Raw genomic sequence first — 20,651 nt, forward strand, 5'->3', positions numbered from 1 at the left:
CTCACCTGTGAAAGGAGGCTAGCAACTCTTTGGAGAGGATGAAAGTGAAAAGTTTTGTAAACTGTAAAGGGCTGTGTTCACAGAAAGGCTTGTTAGCATACTCCTGTCATGACTTGTATGACATTGTGTTATTTATGGCAAAATATTTCTTCTTGCCACAAGCCATAAGCAGTGGACACAAAGGAGTATTTTCCTAGATGATTCCTCTCTATTGCAACTGGAGGATCAGAGCCAGGCACATACTTCATGAATGAGAGAAGAATTAAGTTGTTTAACTGAATCTCCTTGGGCTGTGGTTAAGAGTTGGCTGAAGTCATCATCAGCTCAGGCCCCAGGAACCACAACTTATTGGACTATATTTTTATTTTTGTTTTAATGTTTTTCTCTGTCTGGTGTGCTACTAGTCATTTGTTGGCTGGCAGTCTTTGTTTCTGACTCGCAGGATTTATTTTCCCTTCTGTATTTTTTGTCCTTTTGGTGAGTGGGTAGACGGTTGATTTTTTGTTAAAAGTGTATGTGGGAAACCTTTGTATAAAACTGTATGCTTAGTGGTGGTCGTGCTAGTTACATGGAAGGCAGAGTTCTAGTACAGATTCTGCCTGAACCTACTGAGGCTTTTTTTAGACTCTGTTAAGCTCTGTTCCTTCACCTGATCTTTCTTTTTTTTTAATTATTTTTTTCCTTTTTTTTTTTTAATTTTCAGAGGGGAGGTAATTGGGTTTATTTATTTTTAATGGAGGTATTGGGGATTGAACCCAGGACCTTGTGCATGCTATGCAAGCACTCTACCACTGCGCTACGTCCTCCTCCACTTCACCTGATCTTTGGAAGTTACTTAGGGCGTGACTGAGGAAATTGTCAACATCCCAGTAGCCCTCTTTTAAATATACTCCACTATGCCAAATGCTTATTCAGATGTCTCAGTCAGAACTTAACACAAGATGCCAGGCATAGTTTACCAATTCAATAGTAATCATAATAATAGCAAGTACATCTACAGAGCTTAAGCATGGTTGGCATTTTTCTGAATGTTTTAGTTTTAAGTGTCTTTTAAAGTCATGTCTTGAACATAAGCTAAATATATTTAAATTAGTAATATACTCTCAGTATAGAAAAGGGGAAAAATGGCCAAGTACAAACCGATCTAGATCATGAAGCCCTTGGTCTGTCTTCCATTTCTGTTTGAATTTTATACTAGAAAATGCTTTTCAGTGAACCTGCAAGTATCTTGTCTTTCTTGCTGAAGGAGCATCGCTCTTTATGTTTCTAAATGGAAATGGAATGTGTAGTTTGCTTTTGAATATTTGAGGAACTGCCTCAATTTGTCTCTGAGTCTGAACTATATAGACGAGAGCAACCTTTCCCAAACAAACTGTGTTTTGTGTTAAAAGTTTCGTTCTGTGCTGTGAAAAAAAAAATAGCATGAAGGCAGCTTACAGTAACACACATTTACTATCTCACAGTTTCTGTGGGTCAAGAGTCTGGCGGCAGCTTAGCTGGGTTCAGTGCTTCAGGGTCTGTCTCAGGGCTGAGGAACTGTCTTCTTCTATGCTCCGATGACTGAATTGGGTTCCTCAAGGCTGTTGGACTAGGAGCCTTAGTTTCTGGTTGGTTGTTGGCTGGCGGATGCCTTCAGTTCCTTGCCATGTGAACCTGTTCAATACGTCCTCTTGCTTCACCAGACTGCAAGCAGAGAAGGCAACAGATTGAACTGGTCGGGAAGATAGGAGTTGCAATTTTCTGTGATGCACTCCAAGAAGTGATAGCCCATCACCTGTGCCATAGCCTATTGGTTAGAAGCAAGCTCCAGGCCCCACCCACACTTAAGGGAAGCAAAGTACACAAAGCTATGAGTGCCACGAGGCGGTGATCTTTAGGGGCTGTCCTGGAGTCTCTCTCTGCCATGGGAATGAAGAAGGGGGGAAGGAAGCAAGGAAGGAGGAACGGAAGGAGCGTGGATACTGTGCTCAACTAAGGGGGAGAACTGTTACCTATTATACCAATACTGAGGGTATTCATAATGCCTGTTCATGTATTAAATTTCCAAGAAGTCCTCTTAAATTTTTTGACCTAGTACTTCCCAAACACATTTGATCAAGAAACTCTTTTTTTCATCAAAAACTTTTCTGTAGAGCAAAGTTTGAGGAACATTGAATTGTAGGGAAAAATATATATATATATACATTTATTTTTCTATTCATCCAAAAGATCAGTATTAAAACTGAGAGCTCGTGGATATATTCCTGGAATCCAGGACATTTTATATTTACAAATTTTGATGGCAATTTAAAAAATTAAGAGAGGCAACTGTGGGTCCTCTGAATAACCAACTGATAGCCAAGTACTGCCATGAGGAGGCATACCTCCGTGGGAAGGGATGCAGTGACCGTCACGTTGGCATTGGTTAATAATGCTTCAATGGACAAAGACGAATGACAAATGAAGTAGGACAAACTTATGAATAGTGTGTTAGGACCAGATGAGGGCCAGAATTCATCATGGTACACTAGGACTTCACAGCAGCTTCAAGAGCGAAGAGCTGTGAAAGACTGAGTCATCACACCCCACGAGCGCTCTAAGGAATGCTGGCTCGGAAGGCCGAGGGCCGGATCGCTGAGTAGAATATTCATGTGGAATGTTGCTTTTCAGTTTCCACAGCATAACGTTAACCATTGTATTCATATTGTTAATTTGAATTTAGTTGGTTTTATGCTCTTGCTTTTATTTAATCTTATAGATTGGCTTGGCTATTGTGGTTGTATGAAGCTATAAAAATAAATACTGTACTTATAGTTTTGTGACTGCAAATGTGGAAGGGAAATTGCAGATCAAATGATTTGTCAGCCCTGGAGCTTCTTGGAGGAATTTATGTTTTAACAGCTAACCATGCGTTACCCCAGATGAGACACATTGTCACATTATCTTAATATTCCATTGATCATGGGCAGTAGTGACTGTTTCATCCCAATTAGGCTGAGAATACTTAGTGCTGGTCCCTAGTTGGACTAATCCTTTTTAAAGCTAAAGAGTAGACATCAGTTCCAATTGTCTCTTTCTCCATCAACGACATGTTTTAGACCAGTGTGCTGGTGACCATGGCTCGACTTGGGGAGGCTGGGAAGATCTGTGCCCTCCCCGCACCCCATGCCCTCCATGGTGAGCTGTTGTTGTTGACAGGTGCCTGTCAGGCCCCTTAGGAGTATTTTAAAGAGAAGAAAAGCAGTGTTTTTCTTTTCTATTTAGTTTTCTGATTCAAGGTGGTTGCACTCTGTTACATCTGAAGATTTCCTCACCATCAGAGGGTTTGTCCCTCAGCTCTGGTCTCTGTGTGGAGGTCTAGATTATGTAATTTCACCACCTAAAACAGAGCCCCAAAGCACCACCCTCTGAGGAATACGGGGCTAATTTCATAGAGTTGTGGGCTCTGTCCAGCGAGAGATCAGGTGCATACAGGAAACTCTCCTGTCAGGCATATATATATATATATATATATATATATATATATAAAGATTTGCCCATAATGCAGAAAAGAATAAATATGCCAAAATCGAGACCATCTGGAGTCAGTAGGTCATGGAAAGAATTCTAGGAAGGAATCAGGTGACATGGATGTGACTGTCTTGATGTGCATTTACTCCCGGGATCACCGAGGGAGCAGACACTGCTCCAGATACCAGTGAAACTCAAGTGTGTCCATTGTGTCTGGGGATGCAAACAGGTAAGCAAGTAATTGCATGAGATGTTGTACCAGAGGTAGGAACCGAGGGCTGTGGAGAAGGGGGGAGCCCAGCTGCTGAGAAAATTGTGGAATGTCTTCATGGAGGAGAACCTTATGAGGTGCCCAGTCTGCTTTGCAGGATCTTCACTGGAATCAAATGAGAAAATAGTTTCTCACTCTCAAAACACAATACAAATGTGATCTATTATCTTGACATGATGGGGAACCAGGTAGCCAGACACCTGCCTTTTTCTTGAATCCGTATTGTGTTTCTCAAGCTCCCAAATTTGTGATTTGTCTTCGCATAAGTAAATATTCACAAGGAGACTGAGCCTCCTGAACTGCACATGCAAAGCTGTCGGGCGTTCTGTGCCTCCCACCTCGGGGACAGAGGTAACAGGGAAGACAACGTGCTCTGTCCCTTCAGGTGGCCCCCTGCTCTACGAGAACATCACATTTGTCTACAACTCGGAGCAGCTCAACGGGACTCAGCGCGTCCTCCTGGATAACGTGCTGTCGGAAGAACAGTGCCGGGAGCTGCACAGCGTGGCCAGTGTGAGGACCCGGGAGCCCCACCGTGCTGGCCTGGCCTGAGCCTGCGAGTGCTTTGGTCCTGGGCTTACTTGGAGCCAGGGAACCGGGCTTCAGATCACTTTCTTCAGGAGAAGGGCACTGATTGCTGGAGGCACCTTCATCGCCTTTGGGTTGGGATGATTGTAGTTCTGTCCAGATCAGGACATTGCTATTGGGTCTGGAAGAGCTAGTGGCTTAATTCCTAGGACAACAGTATCCATCACGTGCCCTGCCTATCATACAAAGTTGCTGGGAAAATCTCTTTTATTTTGATCAATAATTAACCAGCCTATTCATTATTTCTATTCTGCCTATTTCTACAAAAAAGTGGTGGTGGCATTTTCTAATGAAAATGTAAGGTGGAAGTTAAATAAAGACCCCTCTTTGGATTGAAAGGATGAGCGATCCCGGGGTGCTGGGATAAAACGGGGGTGATTCTGAGCCTTCACTTTGGTGCTCAGCTTTCTGGTAGTTGAGGCAGAAGGGGAGACCTGATGAATTCATAAGCAGTTGTCATTAATGAGGCATCTCCTTATTTTGCTTCCAGAACATCATGCTTGTTGGTGATGGATACAGAGGAAAAACTTCACCCCATACACCCAACGAAAAGTTTGAAGGTGCAACTGTCCTGAAAGCACTCAAAGTAAAGTCTTTACTTCTCTTGGATTTGAATTCCTAAGTGTCCATCCAGGACCTTCTGTGAAGAGCAGATATGGAGACGAGTTTAGGATAGAGGCCTATCAGGTCCCTGAAGGGAGCGAGTATGAAATGGCACCTTCGTTGTTTTTGATCATTCCTTTTTTCCTTCATTCAGTCACCAAATTATCAAACTTTATATTTTCTAAATTTGTATCTGATAAATAATATACAGCCCCTCACCGCATTCTCAAAGAACTCAAGGTCTAATGGTGCGAACAAATTCAAAGGAGTAATTATTCTGCAAGAAGTGTTGTTGCAGAGGAGGAAGGAAAGTGTCCCGACAGAACTGAAGAGGGGGTGGTGAGCTCCTAACCTTCCCTCTGGGATTAGACTTATTTCAGTGGCTCGTTTTCCATTTCCAACATCCCCAGGTACATAGTAGTATTCTCACTAGCTGGTAAAGAGGTGAGCATCCTGTATTGGCTTAATACAACTTAGCGTCTGTTTTCCTCCAGGCTTCTGATCAGCCCGGTGGTTTCTAATGTTCTTCCTTGTCTGCAGTTCGGCTATGAAGGTCGAGTCCCCCTGAAGAGTGCCCGTCTGTTCTATGACATCAGCGAGAAGGCACGGAAGATTGTAGAATCCTATTTCATGCTGAACTCAACCCTGTATTTTTCCTACACACACATGGTCTGCCGAACAGCCCTGTCTGGTGAGATTCCAGAGTTCCTTTCTACCCACAGTGAGATGAGAAAGAAAACAATGCAGAACAAAGCTCTCTTAACATTTCAGGCTAAGGGTTTAGAAGAGTTCTATATTTCTAGGGGGGTGGGGGCATAGCTCAGTAGCAGAGTGCATGCTTAGCATGCACGAGGTCCTGTGTTTAATCCCCAGTACCTCCACTAAAAAAAAAACAAAAAAACAAAAAAAACAACAACAAAAAAAAACAGAAGAGTTCTATGTGTCTAAAACAAAAGCTTCCTAGCTCTGATTTCCCTCTTTTCCCCTTTTCTACTTGTCGGCGCCTGATGAATTAGAAGACCGTCACACTGCCTGTGTTCCTTTTGAAATCCACTTCTCCTGCTTGCTTAAATCATGCAGAAAAATGCTTTTCTGCTCCAGATTTTGTATTTTGGGGTCCAGGAACCTGGAAATGACAGTCCCCATTATGTCCACAAGCACTGACAGGAAACTTGGAAGAATTGTTGAAAGAAATGTTCTTAAAAGGGCAAAGACCCTCCTCATCCCCTGCTGTCATTATTTCCTCTCTTCATCTTCTCGTCTACACCCTCTTGAGTAGGAGGGAGAGAGAATATCCCAGGCGTAGAATTTCCACTTGTGAACTTTCAGCTCAATCAAATCCTTTTTTTTTTTTTTTGACATTTGCATTTTATCCTCCTCCTTTTGCTGCCCATACAAAGCACAATCCATGAGATGCACAGAGTTTCTGTATGTATATTTACATCAGAGAACTTTTATAGCTCAGAGAGGCAGGTGGGACTTGCCTATAGTTTTTTACATCGAGTTCATATCCAAGCAGGACCAGAGTCTCTTGACGGCTTGCCCAGTGTTCTTTAACCCACTCTGCCTTCTGGTTCCTGAAGTGGGGCCGGGGCACCAGCACTGGGAGTAGACAGCAGACTGTCAGCTTTGCTCTCAGTGGGTACCGCCCTTGATCTCTTATTCTCCCCTGTTCTCTTTTCTGGCAGGTCAACAGGATAGAAGAAACGACCTCAGTCATCCCATCCACGCTGACAACTGCCTTTTGGATCCAGAGGCCAATGAGTGCTGGAAGGAGCCTCCTGCTTACACGTTCCGGGACTATAGGTACAGCCGGCACCCGATTCAAAACCAAGCTTTTGCACAACAATTATCAAAACCCGTGGCGACTAGAAAGCCGACCTGTTTTGCTTGTCATCACAATCATCTCGATGAAGTGGAGATGCTCTAATAATCTTCTGAAGCTGCTGCCGTAACTGAGAACTGACTCTGTCGTCTTTTCTTTATTATACTTATTTTTAAGTATTCTTATCTTAAAAATCCCTGTGTGTTTTGTTGCATTCCATCACAGAAAGTGTCCATTTTGTTTTACTATAAAAAGTAAAGTTTATGTCTTTTTTTGATCACTTGGATTTCAATTAAACATATCCTTTGTGGTTTGTGTATCTTAATCTGAGAACACAGGGTGTGTATCTCGACATGCATGGGGATCTCATCTCATCGCTTACCTATGTCTGTATTTTATAATAAGAAACTGGAAACTCAGGAGAAAAGAAACATTTTCTCTTATGGAACGATATTTTAGTGTGTAAAGAAAAAAGTCAGAAGTTGTAGTCCCCATGTTGTAATAATGTGTTCATTTAGGACTACACTGTGCTCCATACAAAACCATTTATTGAGCGCCCCCTATCTGCAAGGCTAGGCTACACCCCTTGGAGCACTCTAGCTAGTTAAGGAAAACTAGATCCTTTAGAGTAATTAGTATAAAAGGAAAGAAGAGAGTTTTAGGTAGTGTGGACAAGTTCAAAGGGCTGGACTAAATCTAGTTAGGTTTTCTTTGGAGGAAGTGAAATGTGAGATGAGGTTTGAAATATATTTAAAATGTTAACATAAATGGAATAAACAAACGCTTCAGGGGTATGACCCAACGTCTGATCTTACTCTTGAGGATTATGAAGGTCAATCACTTGAATGTCTGTCTCAGAGGAAACTCACTGATCAGGCTGGTCAGCTCACCCAAGTCCTCAGTGTTTTGTGGTCATGTCGTGTAAACACATACACGTACAAATGATTTCCCTTTCTTCTCACAGTGCTCTCCTGTATATGAATGACGACTTCGAAGGAGGAGAATTCATATTCACGGAGATGGATGCCAAGACTGTGACTGTGAGCAAGCCTATTCTTGCAAACTTATCTAGTCTCAGTTTTGCTGATTTTCAAGGACTGCTGGATTTCAAACATTTCTGAGCTCGAGATTTCAAGAGTTGGAAGGGGACCCAGTAAATTCATACATCATAAAATGTTGGAAATGGAACCATCAATAAAAATCTTCTTGTCCATTTTACAGATGAGTAATTTAAAGAATAGATATTAAGGATTTGCTCATGATCGTATAGCGAGTGAGTGTTAGACTCAGAACCAGAACCTAGGTCTTCTGATTGTCAAGTAATCTGAAGGAAACATTCTTAAATTACCCAAGACTAGGGCAAGTCAAATGATTCTATAGAATGCTTTCAAGTAGCCTGGTTCTCTACATGCTTAGAGTGAGCATTGGCCCTCACACGCTTAGTTAACTAAGTTATTATATGTGTGTATTATATAACTGAGCTATTATATGTATATTATATGTGTGTTAACTAAGTTATTATATGTATTATTATAACTAAGTTATTATATATATAAGTATATATATATATATATATATATATATATATGGTTCTGATGGTAAGTAAAACCTATACTTGAAAATTGATACACACACACACACACGCACACACACGTATGCATTATGGATTCACATTTTGGATGAGATTCTAAACACACCTTCACAGGTAGAAACCAAAAGTTGAATTCAGCTACCATCTTCCTAAGCAAACTAATGCCTTTGGAAAACCAGCCTACTGAGAACTTATAAACCACATAGCAAGAATCTTTTGGTCTTTAAGCCAAAGTTTATACGACATGGTAGAAAAGCAGGTTTTCCAATTGAGGAGGTAACTGAATTATAAATAGATTATGAGGTATCTCTTTCTTCCATACAAAACCGAAATAGCTGAGACATGGAAGTGATAAACTTCAAGGATTTTGCATCGTATATGCTATTTCCACAACTTTTTCTGAGTTTTATGTCTTTCCCTCATAATTTCATATTCTGTACCCATTTCTCCGTGTCATTCATAGCATTACTATTGGAGTGTAAGCAAACAATATCAAAAACTATATATTACTGGATTTAAAGGGGAAACCTATGGGAAGTCTGGTTAAAATTACCCAGAAACATTGATATAATTAAGAAAACAATTTCACACAATTTAACGTATTGACTATTTAAAAGCTCATGCTGCCTCATGCTTTCTTGTAAAAAGCTTAAATATGAACATGGGAGTATTTTGATACTTCATGATCTGGGAAATTAAATCAAGATTGATGATCTGATGTGGAGTTTAAAATCCTAATACAAAATTATCATTTTTTTTGAAAAGCGTCTATGCAGAAAGGACTTTATTTCTGAGCTCTGCTAACACTGAGACTGAGGTTCAAAAATGTATCTCACGCAATTGTGAAGAAAATCAGACAGGTGTTTGAAAAGATTTCTTTGCTTCCACTCCATCTAGTGGCCATATTTGGAACTGCTCAATGTTTAAAACTAAGTAATAACCTACAATATTATGTATGAATCAGTAATTTATTAATTGTTGAATATGTTAACTGTAACTCTACTTTTTCAAGATATGAGAGCAGACAATACTCCACTTTCAGAGTTTTATAATTAAAAGAGAAAGGTGTAACTATTTTAAAAATTACTGGATCTAACCACCACCATCCCCCAAAAAAGTGAAAGAAAAACTGATTTAAACAATTAAAAAATTTTTTTCCTTCTGCTCTTACAAGGTATTGAATATAGTTCCCTGTACTATACTATAGGACTTTGTTTTTTTATCTAATTTATGTATAGTGTTAGTATCTGCAAATCCCAAACTCCCAATTTATTGCTCCCCACCCCTGCCCCTGTCCCCCCGAGAACCATAGTTTGTTTTCTATGTCTGTGAGTCTGTTTCTGTTTTGTCTAAACAATGTTTTAATGAAAAAGCTCCAAGTTGAGAGATTTTTTTCCCCCCAAAATTAGTTCCACTTCAGATTAATGAACATGGTGGAGCTTTGGGGGCATTTTGTAAATAATTAAAATTCTTAGGTAACCGGTGCCAATAACAAAGAGAAATTGATAGTTCTCCTTTTCAGTTTTCCTTCCTTTGACTCTGGAGGGACAGATGAGCAGGAAAATGCCCCAACTTTGTGCTATGCAAGGAAGAAAAGTCTTCAAAATTCTCTACTTTGGAAAAACCTGGAAATTGTGTAATTACACAATAGTGGCTGAAGATTTACATTTATTCTGGACAAGCACAGCACAAAGCCTTCTGTGATTTTAATCATGAGTCAGAGGCAAAGCAAAAGGAATTTTCTTTTATCACACTTGGAAGATATACGGATTGTTTTCAACAGCAGCTTATTTGTGAAACATGGGCCTTTTGGAATTTTGGGTTCTCTGTGCCAGTTTGAAAAAGATAAAATTTAATGAGTTCCATTCGCTTCATGAAAAACTAAACTCAGGGGAGCTGTGTTCCAAAAGTATGTTTACAATCATCTATTTAAACTTCAGAATGTATTTGCCCGTAGAAGCCGTGTCGTCAGTGGAGCTTGTTTGTTCCTCCGCACCCCTGGTATCTAAGAGGTGATGCTCTCCAGCTGATCAGATTGGTCCTTTGCGAACCCACGCACCTGTAATCAATCCCAGCTGCTTCAGCCAATTGATCCATTCTTTTCCTAAACTTCCTTAAAGTTCTTCAAGTGTGACATACTTTTCATTCTTCCAGTTCCATCAGAAAGAAAGCGCTACATGGTCCCCACACCCTTTCCTTAGTGTTATAAGATGCTGATGCCAAGACTCCATAATCCCACAGAAGCAATAACAACCATGTGTGGATAAGTGAGTCCTGACCAGTACTGGGGAACGAACTGCTCAGAAACTCCAGATTAGATCCTAAAGCCATGTGTAGAGGAAGGCTTTTATGTCCTACGTCATATGCTCTAAGTATTAGTTATTTTGCTGTTTCTATGTGGAAATGCACAACAATTTCCTCCTCCAGAAACACAAAACCAGATCGATACTGAGGGCACCAGTAACTAGGAAACTCCAGAATCACATCAGAAAGTCACTTAGATAAAGCTGCTTAAGAAAAGCAACTCTCTCTAGCAAAGACAAATCACTCCTCAGCTATTATGAATAGAAGAATAACCAGAAACTGACAGCTTTTCTCTGCTCTCCCCTTTAACACACACACACACACACACACACACACACACACATACACACACACACCTTGGTCTCAGGCTTTCTGGCTCCTCCACCTACCTTTAACCTTCCACACGTTGGTCACACAGTCTGGGAGGACCTGTGTTAGGTAGTATCCAAGAACTTAAGGAAGTTTTCCAAATATTCCTTCTGAAGCTGGAAGTGAAAAAAAAAAAAAAAAGAAAGAAACTTAGCCATCCCATTTTATGGTGAAGGAAACCAAAATTTCTTTTAAGGGGCACGTATCAACTCAATTCAGAAAATCATTCGTTAAATTATCAGAGGAATGCAAATCAAAACTACAATGAGGTATCACCTCACACCAGTCAGAATGGCCATCATTAAGAAGTCCACAAACAATAACTGCTAGAGAGGCTGTGGAGAAAAGGGAACCCTCCTACACTGCTGGTGGCATTGTAGTTTGGTGCAGCCATTATGGAAAACAGCATGGAGATTCCTCAAAAACTAAAAATAGATTTACCGTATGATCCAGCAACCCCACTCCTGGGCATATATCTGGAAGGAACTCTAATTCGAAAAGGTACATGCACCCCAATGTTCATAGCAGCACTATTTACAATAGCCAAGACATGGAAACAACCTAAATGTCCATCAACAGATGGCTGGATAAAGAAGCTGTGGTGTATTTATACAATGGATACTACTCAGACATAAGAAAGAATAAAATAATGCCATTTGCAGCAACATGGATGGACCTGGAGATCGTTATGCTAAGTGAAATAAGCCAGAAAGAGAAAGAAAAATACCATATGATATCACTTATATATGGAATCTAAAAAAAATAAAAAGATACAATGAACTTATTTACAAAACAGAAACAGACTCACAGATATAGAAAACAAATTTATAGTTACTAGGAGGAAGAGGATGGGAAGGGATAAACTGGGAGTTTGAGTTTTTCAGATACTAGCTGTTATATATAAAACAGATAAACAAGTTTCTTCTGTACAGCACAGGGAACTATTAAAAAAGAGAGAGAGAGAGAAAATGGCTAGTTATAGCAAGTCTGTCTTATCCAATAGAATGATTGGTGCCTCTTCCCTGCTTTTATTTTACTTTGCTTAGCTCTGTCGTGGAATGAGTCAGGTTTCTATGCTTCTTAAGAAACAAAAATGGATTCTACTGACATCAAACAGTTTAAACATAGAAGCAAGTCCCCTAATGCTCAGTCTGGAGAGCCTGCTTGTTCGATCCAACCCTCTGGCTCAGGGCCCTGCAGCCCCTCTTCCCCCCTCCGCCCGTCCCGCCTGCCCACTGCTGGACAGCTCCATGCAAGCAGCGCCCAAGCCTAGAAGGGCCGTGCCAGTCATTTCGGAGCCCCAGGGGCCGTGGAATGGGACACTGGAGGGAGTGGATGTGGCTTTACTGGAGATAGTAAAGCCTTTGTGAGGACCACTGGGCAGGAATATTGTAACAAGAATTAAAGTATCACATGGGGTTAGAGTTGACTTTTCAAAATCCCTGAATTACATAAATGTATCATTAAGGGATTAGAAAGTGTGCGCCCTGGGAACCACCACCGAGGTCAGTTAGAACAATGTGCCAGCACTCTCGATGCCCCCTGGATTTGTTTTTGCCATTCCACAAATACTAAATGCCCATCTACTTCTGCCTGACGCTGTGCTGGTGCGCAAATTAGAGAAGTGGATGGAAACAGAGAGCCTTTGCCTTCATGGAGTTTGCTGGCCATCAACACAGTGTATTTTAAGCAATTATTGGACTGTGCCAACCGTTTTACCTGAATGCTTTTATTTTCTTAATTCAATATTCTTTTGACCATATCTTGTTTTTACAGATGAAGAAATTGCAACAATCTATGTCTTCTCAACCCCAGGCATCCATTATTCTTTGACTCAAAACTTGACCCACGTTGGGTGGAGGGGTATAGCCCAGTAGTAGAGCATGTGCTTGACGTGTGTAAGGTCCTGGGTTCGATCCCCAGTTCCTCCATTAAGGGGAAAAATTAAAAAAAATAATAATAAATGAAATAGAAATAAGTATATGTTAAAAAAAAGAAAGAAAATTTGACCCAAATAATTTAATAGAAGGATAGAAAAGGGTGGGAATGTAGAAATGCTCACAGTATCTAGTCTTATTTTCACTTTATTTCTCAGGCCTCTATAAAACCGAAGTGTGGGCGTATGATCAGCTTCTCATCTGGAGGAGAGAACCCACATGGGGTGAAGGCAGTCACCAAGGGCCAGAGGTGTGCGGTGGCTTTGTGGTTTACCCTGGACCCACTTTACAGAGAACTGGTGAGTCTCTGGCCCGCCCGGAAAGTCAATGAGACATCCTGTAGACCTGCTTCATGAACTGATTTATTTGAAAATTCCTTTAAGTTGATCCATAACCCTTCCGGGAATTTAGAGACCATGGGGCGGGTAGAAGGCTTTAACAGAATCTTTTCTCTCTGGTTTCCAGCCCTGGCTCTGTTTTCTCAGCAAGAACACATTTTCTTAATCAGATCCATGACCTAGCAATTACACATCGAATGTTTGCAGGATGAGTTTGAGGGACAGAAGAGGGGCTATGACTGCAATTCTTCATCAATTGGGTTCTAATGAGGGAATGTTCACAGAAATAGACATTGGTGATCTCTCGCAGTCTCTGATTCGTCTTGAGCATGTTAACAAGCTGTAGCATCAGGAGAGAGGGACTGCTTTCTACCGGTCACCAGGAAGACTGATTTGTTTTCTTGACAAATCATTAAAAATTTACTGAATCAATTATGAAACATATGTAGAAGAGGGCGAGGGAACCTGAAAGTTTATAATTTACTATTATTAAATTAAATATTAAAATACAGCTATTATTATACTGGAAGCAGCTGAGGACAAGCTCAGATAAGCAGCCAGGAGCTCATCCTTCTGGAGGTCACTGGGCAGAGGTTAGAGTATCTATCTGTGAAGCGCAGAGGGATGAATTAAGACCATGGATACAAGCCGCTGGGAGGAAAATCTGGGCTCAATGAAAGGAATAACTTCCAAATTGTCACTGGTGTTGGGGGGTTGTCTTCTTTAGAAGTACTGAGTTTCTTGTCCCTGGATGGCTCCAGTCAGAGCCTCAGCGACTGCCTGGCCTCAGATGCTGAAGCAAACTGAAACATCACAGCAAGACCTAAATGGGGTGACTTCAAAGTCTGCTCCACCCCTGAGTCTTAACGAAGTCAGGAAACTCTAGTCTTTAAAATGGCATTCTATCCAGTTTTCCTCTTTAGGTCCCTCCATTGAATCCAATTTCGTCTGAAACTGTTTAAAATGTATTCCTTTTTCTCAGAGACCCTTTGCCATCAAACCTAACTCATGCACAGTTTTTAGGCCGCATGCCCTAAGCATTCCTTTTTTTTCAAGTTCAGTTATAAAACTGATTACATTTCTTTTCTTTTCTTTTCTTTTAATTTCAGAGGGTTTTTTGTTGTTGAAGTATAATCAGTTTACAATGTGTCAATTTCTGGTGTACAGCATGTTTCAGTCATACATATATGTATACATACATATATTCATTTTCACATTCTTTTGTGGTAGGTTACTACAAGATATTGAATATAGTTCCCTGTGCTGTACAGTATGAACTTGCTGTTCATCTATTTTATATATAGTAGTTAGTGCCTGCAAATCTTGAATTCCCAATTTACCCCTTCCTGCCCCCTTCTCCCCTGGTAACCATAAGTTTGTTTTTTATGTCTGTGCGTATGTTTCTGTTTTGTAAATAAGTTAATTCTTTCATATAGTTTACAAACGTTTAGGGAAGATCTACTATGTGCCTGGAAAACTCCTCTAGGGAGGCCCTGAGGGTACAAGGGTTTTCAAAACGTAGCTTCCAGCCATAAGGCGTTTGGAGAGACAGACAAGGAACTAGGGTGGGAAGACAGCAGTACGGGTTGGGATCGGAGATGGAGGAAGGCTGACTTACATAAGCACAGTCCTAAAGGCTGCAGCAGATGACAACCAGGCACAGAAGGAGAAAGGAGTGGTCGTGACAGAGGGAACGGAACACACAGGGCTCTGAGAACTTCAAGGGGGACTGAGCCATCTCCTTCACCTGTCATTCCCCTCGTTCCTTGTGCGTCTCTACCTCCAAAATGCCAGCGTTCCCCAGTAGCGCTCCTTCTGACTCGGGAATCCAGGACGTCAGTACACAGTGGAGATAACACGTTGTTAAAAAGTCGCCTCAGCTTTCCCTCTTTAGTGTCCAGCTCAGTAGGCATTTAGCCAATCTGATTATTCAGTATCCATCCTCTCTCCCAAAAATACGTATTTTTTCCTATCAAAATAAGCTTAACACAAAGTTCCTTTTGCTCTGTCTTAACCTGGAAAGTGTGCGGAAACGTCTCCAACCGTCAGGCTGTTGGCGCCATCTAGTGGTCACAGGAGAAAATGACCAGCGCCTCAGGCAACCAGTAGAAAAAGTTGTCGCTGGGATTCCCACACTTAGCTCAGCGTTGGAATCGCCTGGGGATCTTCACAAACGACTGACCGCTGGCGCTCACCCTTGGCGATTCTGGGTTAACTGGTATGGGTGTAACTTGGGTTTGTGCAACAAAATTTGAGAGTCCCAGAGTTAGGATCCTCCTCTCAGATTGAGTCCCTGAGCCAAGAAAGCCTGCTTGTGAAGAGGCCACCAGAGCTGGCGGACTTCCATGCTCATTACAGGTTACTTTAAAGGCGCTGAATTCTCCAGGAGTACTTAGCATCGTAAACTCGTATGGATGCCTGAGGTTAGAAGCTTCAGTTCCTTGTATAGAGAGTTCTTGAACTTCCTTCCTTTCAGGAGAGACGTGACTTCGAACAGTCTCTTGTGCAGTCAGACTGGAACACTGTATATACGTCACGTTTGCTCATCAGCAAGGTGTCCTCCCATCTTCACAAAACAGTACTCGAGCATTTCACTCGGGCGTCGTGGCAACAATTCAGTTTCCTGTTATTTAGTATATTTGGTCGTTTTAGGTACCTTTATGTCAACATCATGTTCAATTACAAAGCTCTTGAATACGAGATTTTCAAGTCATAAAATAGTTCTTTCTATAACTTACTGTGCTGGCCATTGTTCTAGGGACTACCTATGGGAGGTACAAACTAGGTGAGACATGACTTTTATTTTCAAGGAGCTTGAAGCCAAAGTGAAGAGCTAATACAAGGGTCTCAGTAGTTAAACACAAAGCAAAGTTTGGTGTGAATTATTATCAGAGGCCAAAACATGCATGATGTTTAAGGGATAGAAAGAGGAAACCAGGGAATCTTCATTAAGGAGATGGCATTTGACCTGAGCCTTAAAAGGTGAGCATGGTTTCTTTAGGGAGAGACATTCTATGAGAGAGAGAGCCTTTATCCAAGTATGTCTTTATTCACCAGCTTCATTCATTGACAGCCTCTGCCAAATGTCAGCAGCTTTTCTGGGCACAGGAAATACAACAGTGACCAAAAATGACAAGATTCCATGCTCTTCTCTAATACTTGGCTCTGCCGGCTAATTATTAGAGAAATGAAAATCAGAACTACAATGACGTATCCCCGCACACCAGTCAGAACGGCCATCATTAAAGTCCACAAATGACAAATGCTGGAGAAGGTGTGGTGAAAAGGGAACCCTCCTACACTGCTGGTGGGAATGTAAATTGGTGCAGCCACTATGGAAAACAGTATGGAAGTTCTTTGAAAAACTAAAAACAGAGTTATCCTATGATCCAGCAATCCCATTCCTGGTCTTATATCCAGAGAAAACTCTAATTTGAAAAGATGCATGCACCCCAATGTTCATAGCAGCAGTATTTACAATAGCCAAGACATGGAAACAACCTAAATGTCCACCAACAGATGACTGGATAAAGAAGTTGTGGTATATTTATACAATGGAATACTACTCAGCCATAAAAAGAATAAAATAATGCCATTTGCACCAACATGGATGGACCTGGAGATTATCATAATAAGTGAAGTAGGACAAATATCAGACTATCACTTATATGTGGAATATAGAAAAAAAGATACAAATGAACTTATTTACAAACCAGAAATATACTAACAGACATAGAAAACAAACTATGGTTACCAAAAGGGAAAAGGTTGGGAGAGATTAATTAGGGGTTGGGGATTAAGAGACATAGATGACTATATATGAAAAAGAAAAACAACAAGGACCTACTGTTAGCACAGGGAGCTATATTCAATAACTAGTAATGACATGTAATGGAAAAGCATCTGAAAAGAATATATATATATGTGCACTGTGTGTATAATTGAATCACTTTGCTGTACACTCAAAACTAACACAACGTTGTAAATCAACTATACTTCAATAAAAAAAAGAAAAAGAGAAAAACAAATAAGTAAAAGAATAAACATTTGAGGGATTAGCAGATAGTGAGAAATGATGTGTGGGAAAGGGAACAAGGCAACTGATTTGAGAGTGGAGAGTGGTCTGAAAAGAGGACACGGAGGAGGCAGCGGTTAGACTTGACAAGCTGGTCAATAAATAAGAATTCTCTTCTAACTGTAGGAGGAAGCTATGTGCCCTCCCTCCCCAACTCCCCCCTGTCCCAGGAAGGTACAGGATGGGACAGATTGCTGCAGCTAGCAGGTCGTAGACTGGAGTCATAACAGAGAAGGTGAAAAGATGCAGGAGGCTGGAGATGCCACATGGGGGGAGACTGGGCATGTTGAAGGGTTGCTTTGGGGGTGAGAGACTGCACAGGATGCAACGGAAACATCCTTTAAATCCTCGGGGCATTTAACCTAGACTAGGATGGGGAAGTTCTTCCCAGAGTGTCGTGTTCAGAGCCCACGTCAGGCAGGTGGAGTGTGAGGTGAGATGAGGGGACAGGACAAGATGAGGTGAAGAAAAGAAGAAGGTCAAAGTCAGGCAACTCCTCATAAGCACATCGGGAAGGCTGGACCTGGAGGGTGAAGCGCTGGGAACCCATGCCAGGCCATGAGCAGTGAGCAGGAGAGGGAGGCGGTCACGATTCAAGTGCAGAGCGTCCCTCACGAGCGCATGGAGGGGGATGTGAAATGGAGAGATGAGTTTGGAAGCCGCTGCAGCAATTGTGCTAAGAGATGCTGGAGTGTAAACCTCAAGCAGGAGCGATTTTCCTCCTAGGGTGCACGTGGCAACATTGAGAGACTCTTTTGATTGTCACGGCTTGTGGGGAGGTGCTTCTGGCTCCCTGTAGTCGAGAGAAGCCAGGGAGGCTGCGGAACGTCTTCTGATGCACGAACGGAGTTGTCTGGTCCCAGGTGCCAGCAGTGCCAAGGCTGAGAAACACTGGCCTCAGCTAAGGCAACAGCAGTGTGCACTGAAAAGAAAGGGGCGGGAAAAGGAGGCAGAACAGAGGGTACTCGGTGATTTGTCAGCTCCAAGGAACCATGGTCAGGCTTTGTGGGGCAAATGGATGAGCCGCGCTGGTCTTTACTAAGAGAGGAAATACATGAAGAGGACAGAGTAAGTCCACGGGGGCAGGGGGGGAAGATGGTGAATTCAGCGTGAACCCTGAGCTGGAGAACTGGGTTGGAGGTGTCTGTGGAACCTCAAAGTAGAGAGGACAGTCAGCAGTTGAATATTCAAGACTTCTTGGCCAGAGAGAAATCTTGGCAAATCAGGAAGAAAGGAAACCAAGAGAAGGCGCCTGTGTCAGGATGGAGATGAGGTTCTGTCCTTAGCTGGATTTAGCATCAAGCCGTGTACAGATGGGCGCCCAGGAGTGTTTGGGAAGCATCTGGCGCTGGGGCTGACGGTATCCTTGTACCAGCAATGTGTAAATTGTTCTTTTTGCAGGAGCGAATACAGGCGGATGAAGTGATCGCCATCCTGGATCAAGAACAGCAAGGGAAGCATGAACTGAATATCAACCCCAAAGATGAGCTATAAAAATGAGGGGGGGAAAGAGTGTTCTATCAGATATTTATTTAAATTGTTAATCTTATGAGAACCTTTTTATTTTTGTACAGAGCCACGATATAAATTAATAGGTTAATATGAGTCACCGGATCTCCCTTCTGTTCCTAAGGATCCTTGCTTGGCTCAGTCAAGTCTGTCTGTCTTGGTTTTTCATCAGTTCATCTCTCAACGCCCAGTCCCCTCTCCCCACCACACACACACACACACACACACACACACACACACACACACAGTTCTAAACTTAGTGTGTGATTTGGACTCAGAAGGCCTTCCTGGCTCGGTGCCTTTTAGCCACAGTCTCACCCAGGGCTGACGGCCGGCCAGGAGTTGGAATCCAAGGAGTCCGTGGCGAGGTCAGAACTCTTCAGGGATCACGGGCCAGAGGGTCCCCAGGCTCTGTGGAGGAACCGCTCTGATGAGTGCTGTGGGAGACGACCGGGTTCAGCCTTCCCAGGCCCTGGGGGCAGTTTCTGGCTCCGGTGTTTTCAGCAGAACCTGGCACTGGAAGCCTCGATTCACCCTCCACAGCGCTTCAGAAAGGACTGCCCTAGGAGCTGTGTCTTTAAAACAGCTGTCGAGGAGTTAAAATAGAATGGCCCATCTTCCCAGGGACTTTGGAAGGAAACCTTTAATCCATCCATCTGCACGGGGGCACCATCACCACGTTGCCTGAGAGTGGGGTCCACTGGTGAGAAGAGATGTTTTGTTCTGAAGACAGAAAAATGGATTTCTGGTTGATTCCAGTCTTCAGCTGTGTCTGTTGCTGGCCCCTTCTCTTTGCTGCGCTCCAGCTCGTGGATTTTAGTGCTTGTATCTGACTTGTGTAATAAAGGGAGCCTTATTTTGATATCTGGCATTTATTTTTCTTCTCCCAAATGTTTGGTGTGTCGTCAGGTGATGGCTTTGTGGTCCCACCGGAGCTCTGGGGACAACCCAGGGGTAGTGCTGGGCTGTGGTTAGTGTTGCTGGCAGGTGCTCAGGGGCGGCAAGGAAGGTGGGAACATCACTTTTGAAAAAACAGAGATGGTTAGCAAGCGGGTGTTGATCCAGGGAACATCTGGTCCTTGGTGCCAGTTCTAAGGAATGTTTGGGGAATGGGGACTGGAGTTGTTTTAGCCCAGGGGAGTCTGCTCCACTCACCCGTGGGAGACCACCTGCCTCTGGGATGGGCAGTGGTGGAGGTCATAGCCCTTGAGAAAATTAACAGATAAAAGCATTTTCTAAAAATCACATTTACTTTCTGCCATTCGTGATCTTGGGTAGCGGTCAGAACAGTCATCCTCTGAGGCTGAAAAATTGAGTGTTAGTGATTTTGTGCCATCTGTTTTCCACCCCACCGTGGGGTTGCACATTCACCGTGGGAGTGTGGAAAGAGCATTAGATTAATAGTTCCAGCCCCGTCACATACGCTCTACTGTGTGACCTGGAGCTACTCTCTTTCCCTCTCTGGGCTTCAGTTTCCTTCTCGGAAAATGATGTAACTGGTTGTGATTGTTTCCAAAAGCCCTCCCTCTTGCCCTAAATACAAAGCAAAGACAAAACAAAGAAAAACACCGGTTTTAGAGACATTCACCAATACAACCAAATTGACCTCGACTAACATTTTGAGAATTTGCAAATGGGTTCATTAAGTACCTGTGGGATTTTAAAACTTGAACCCTAATTTTAGGGCTGAAAATCCCTGAGCTTTGAAAAGGGAGGTTGCCATTTGTTTGCTCTCTGACAGACGTGTTTGCT

General features: G+C 42.3%; 1 protein-coding gene across 2 annotated transcripts in view; it reads left to right on the forward strand.

Moving 5' to 3' along the window:
* The window catches only part of P3H2 (prolyl 3-hydroxylase 2), a 135,305-nt gene extending 115,544 nt beyond the window's left edge, over positions 1 to 19,761 (forward strand). For both annotated transcript variants that reach the window (XM_006188864.3, XM_032482200.1), the window contains exons 9-15: positions 4,146 to 4,273; positions 4,839 to 4,934; positions 5,492 to 5,642; positions 6,640 to 6,757; positions 7,741 to 7,816; positions 13,136 to 13,276; positions 18,792 to 19,761. In XM_006188864.3, coding sequence (XP_006188926.2) covers positions 4,146 to 4,273; positions 4,839 to 4,934; positions 5,492 to 5,642; positions 6,640 to 6,757; positions 7,741 to 7,816; positions 13,136 to 13,276; positions 18,792 to 18,884 — 803 coding nt within the window. In that variant the 3' untranslated portion in view covers positions 18,885 to 19,761. The remainder of the gene's footprint in view (positions 1 to 4,145; positions 4,274 to 4,838; positions 4,935 to 5,491; positions 5,643 to 6,639; positions 6,758 to 7,740; positions 7,817 to 13,135; positions 13,277 to 18,791) is intronic.
* The last annotated feature ends 890 nt before the right edge of the window (positions 19,762 to 20,651 follow it).

The sequence above is a fragment of the Camelus ferus genome, chromosome 1, assembly GCF_009834535.1.
Source record: "Camelus ferus isolate YT-003-E chromosome 1, BCGSAC_Cfer_1.0, whole genome shotgun sequence".
Taxonomy (NCBI): domain Eukaryota; kingdom Metazoa; phylum Chordata; class Mammalia; order Artiodactyla; family Camelidae; genus Camelus; species Camelus ferus.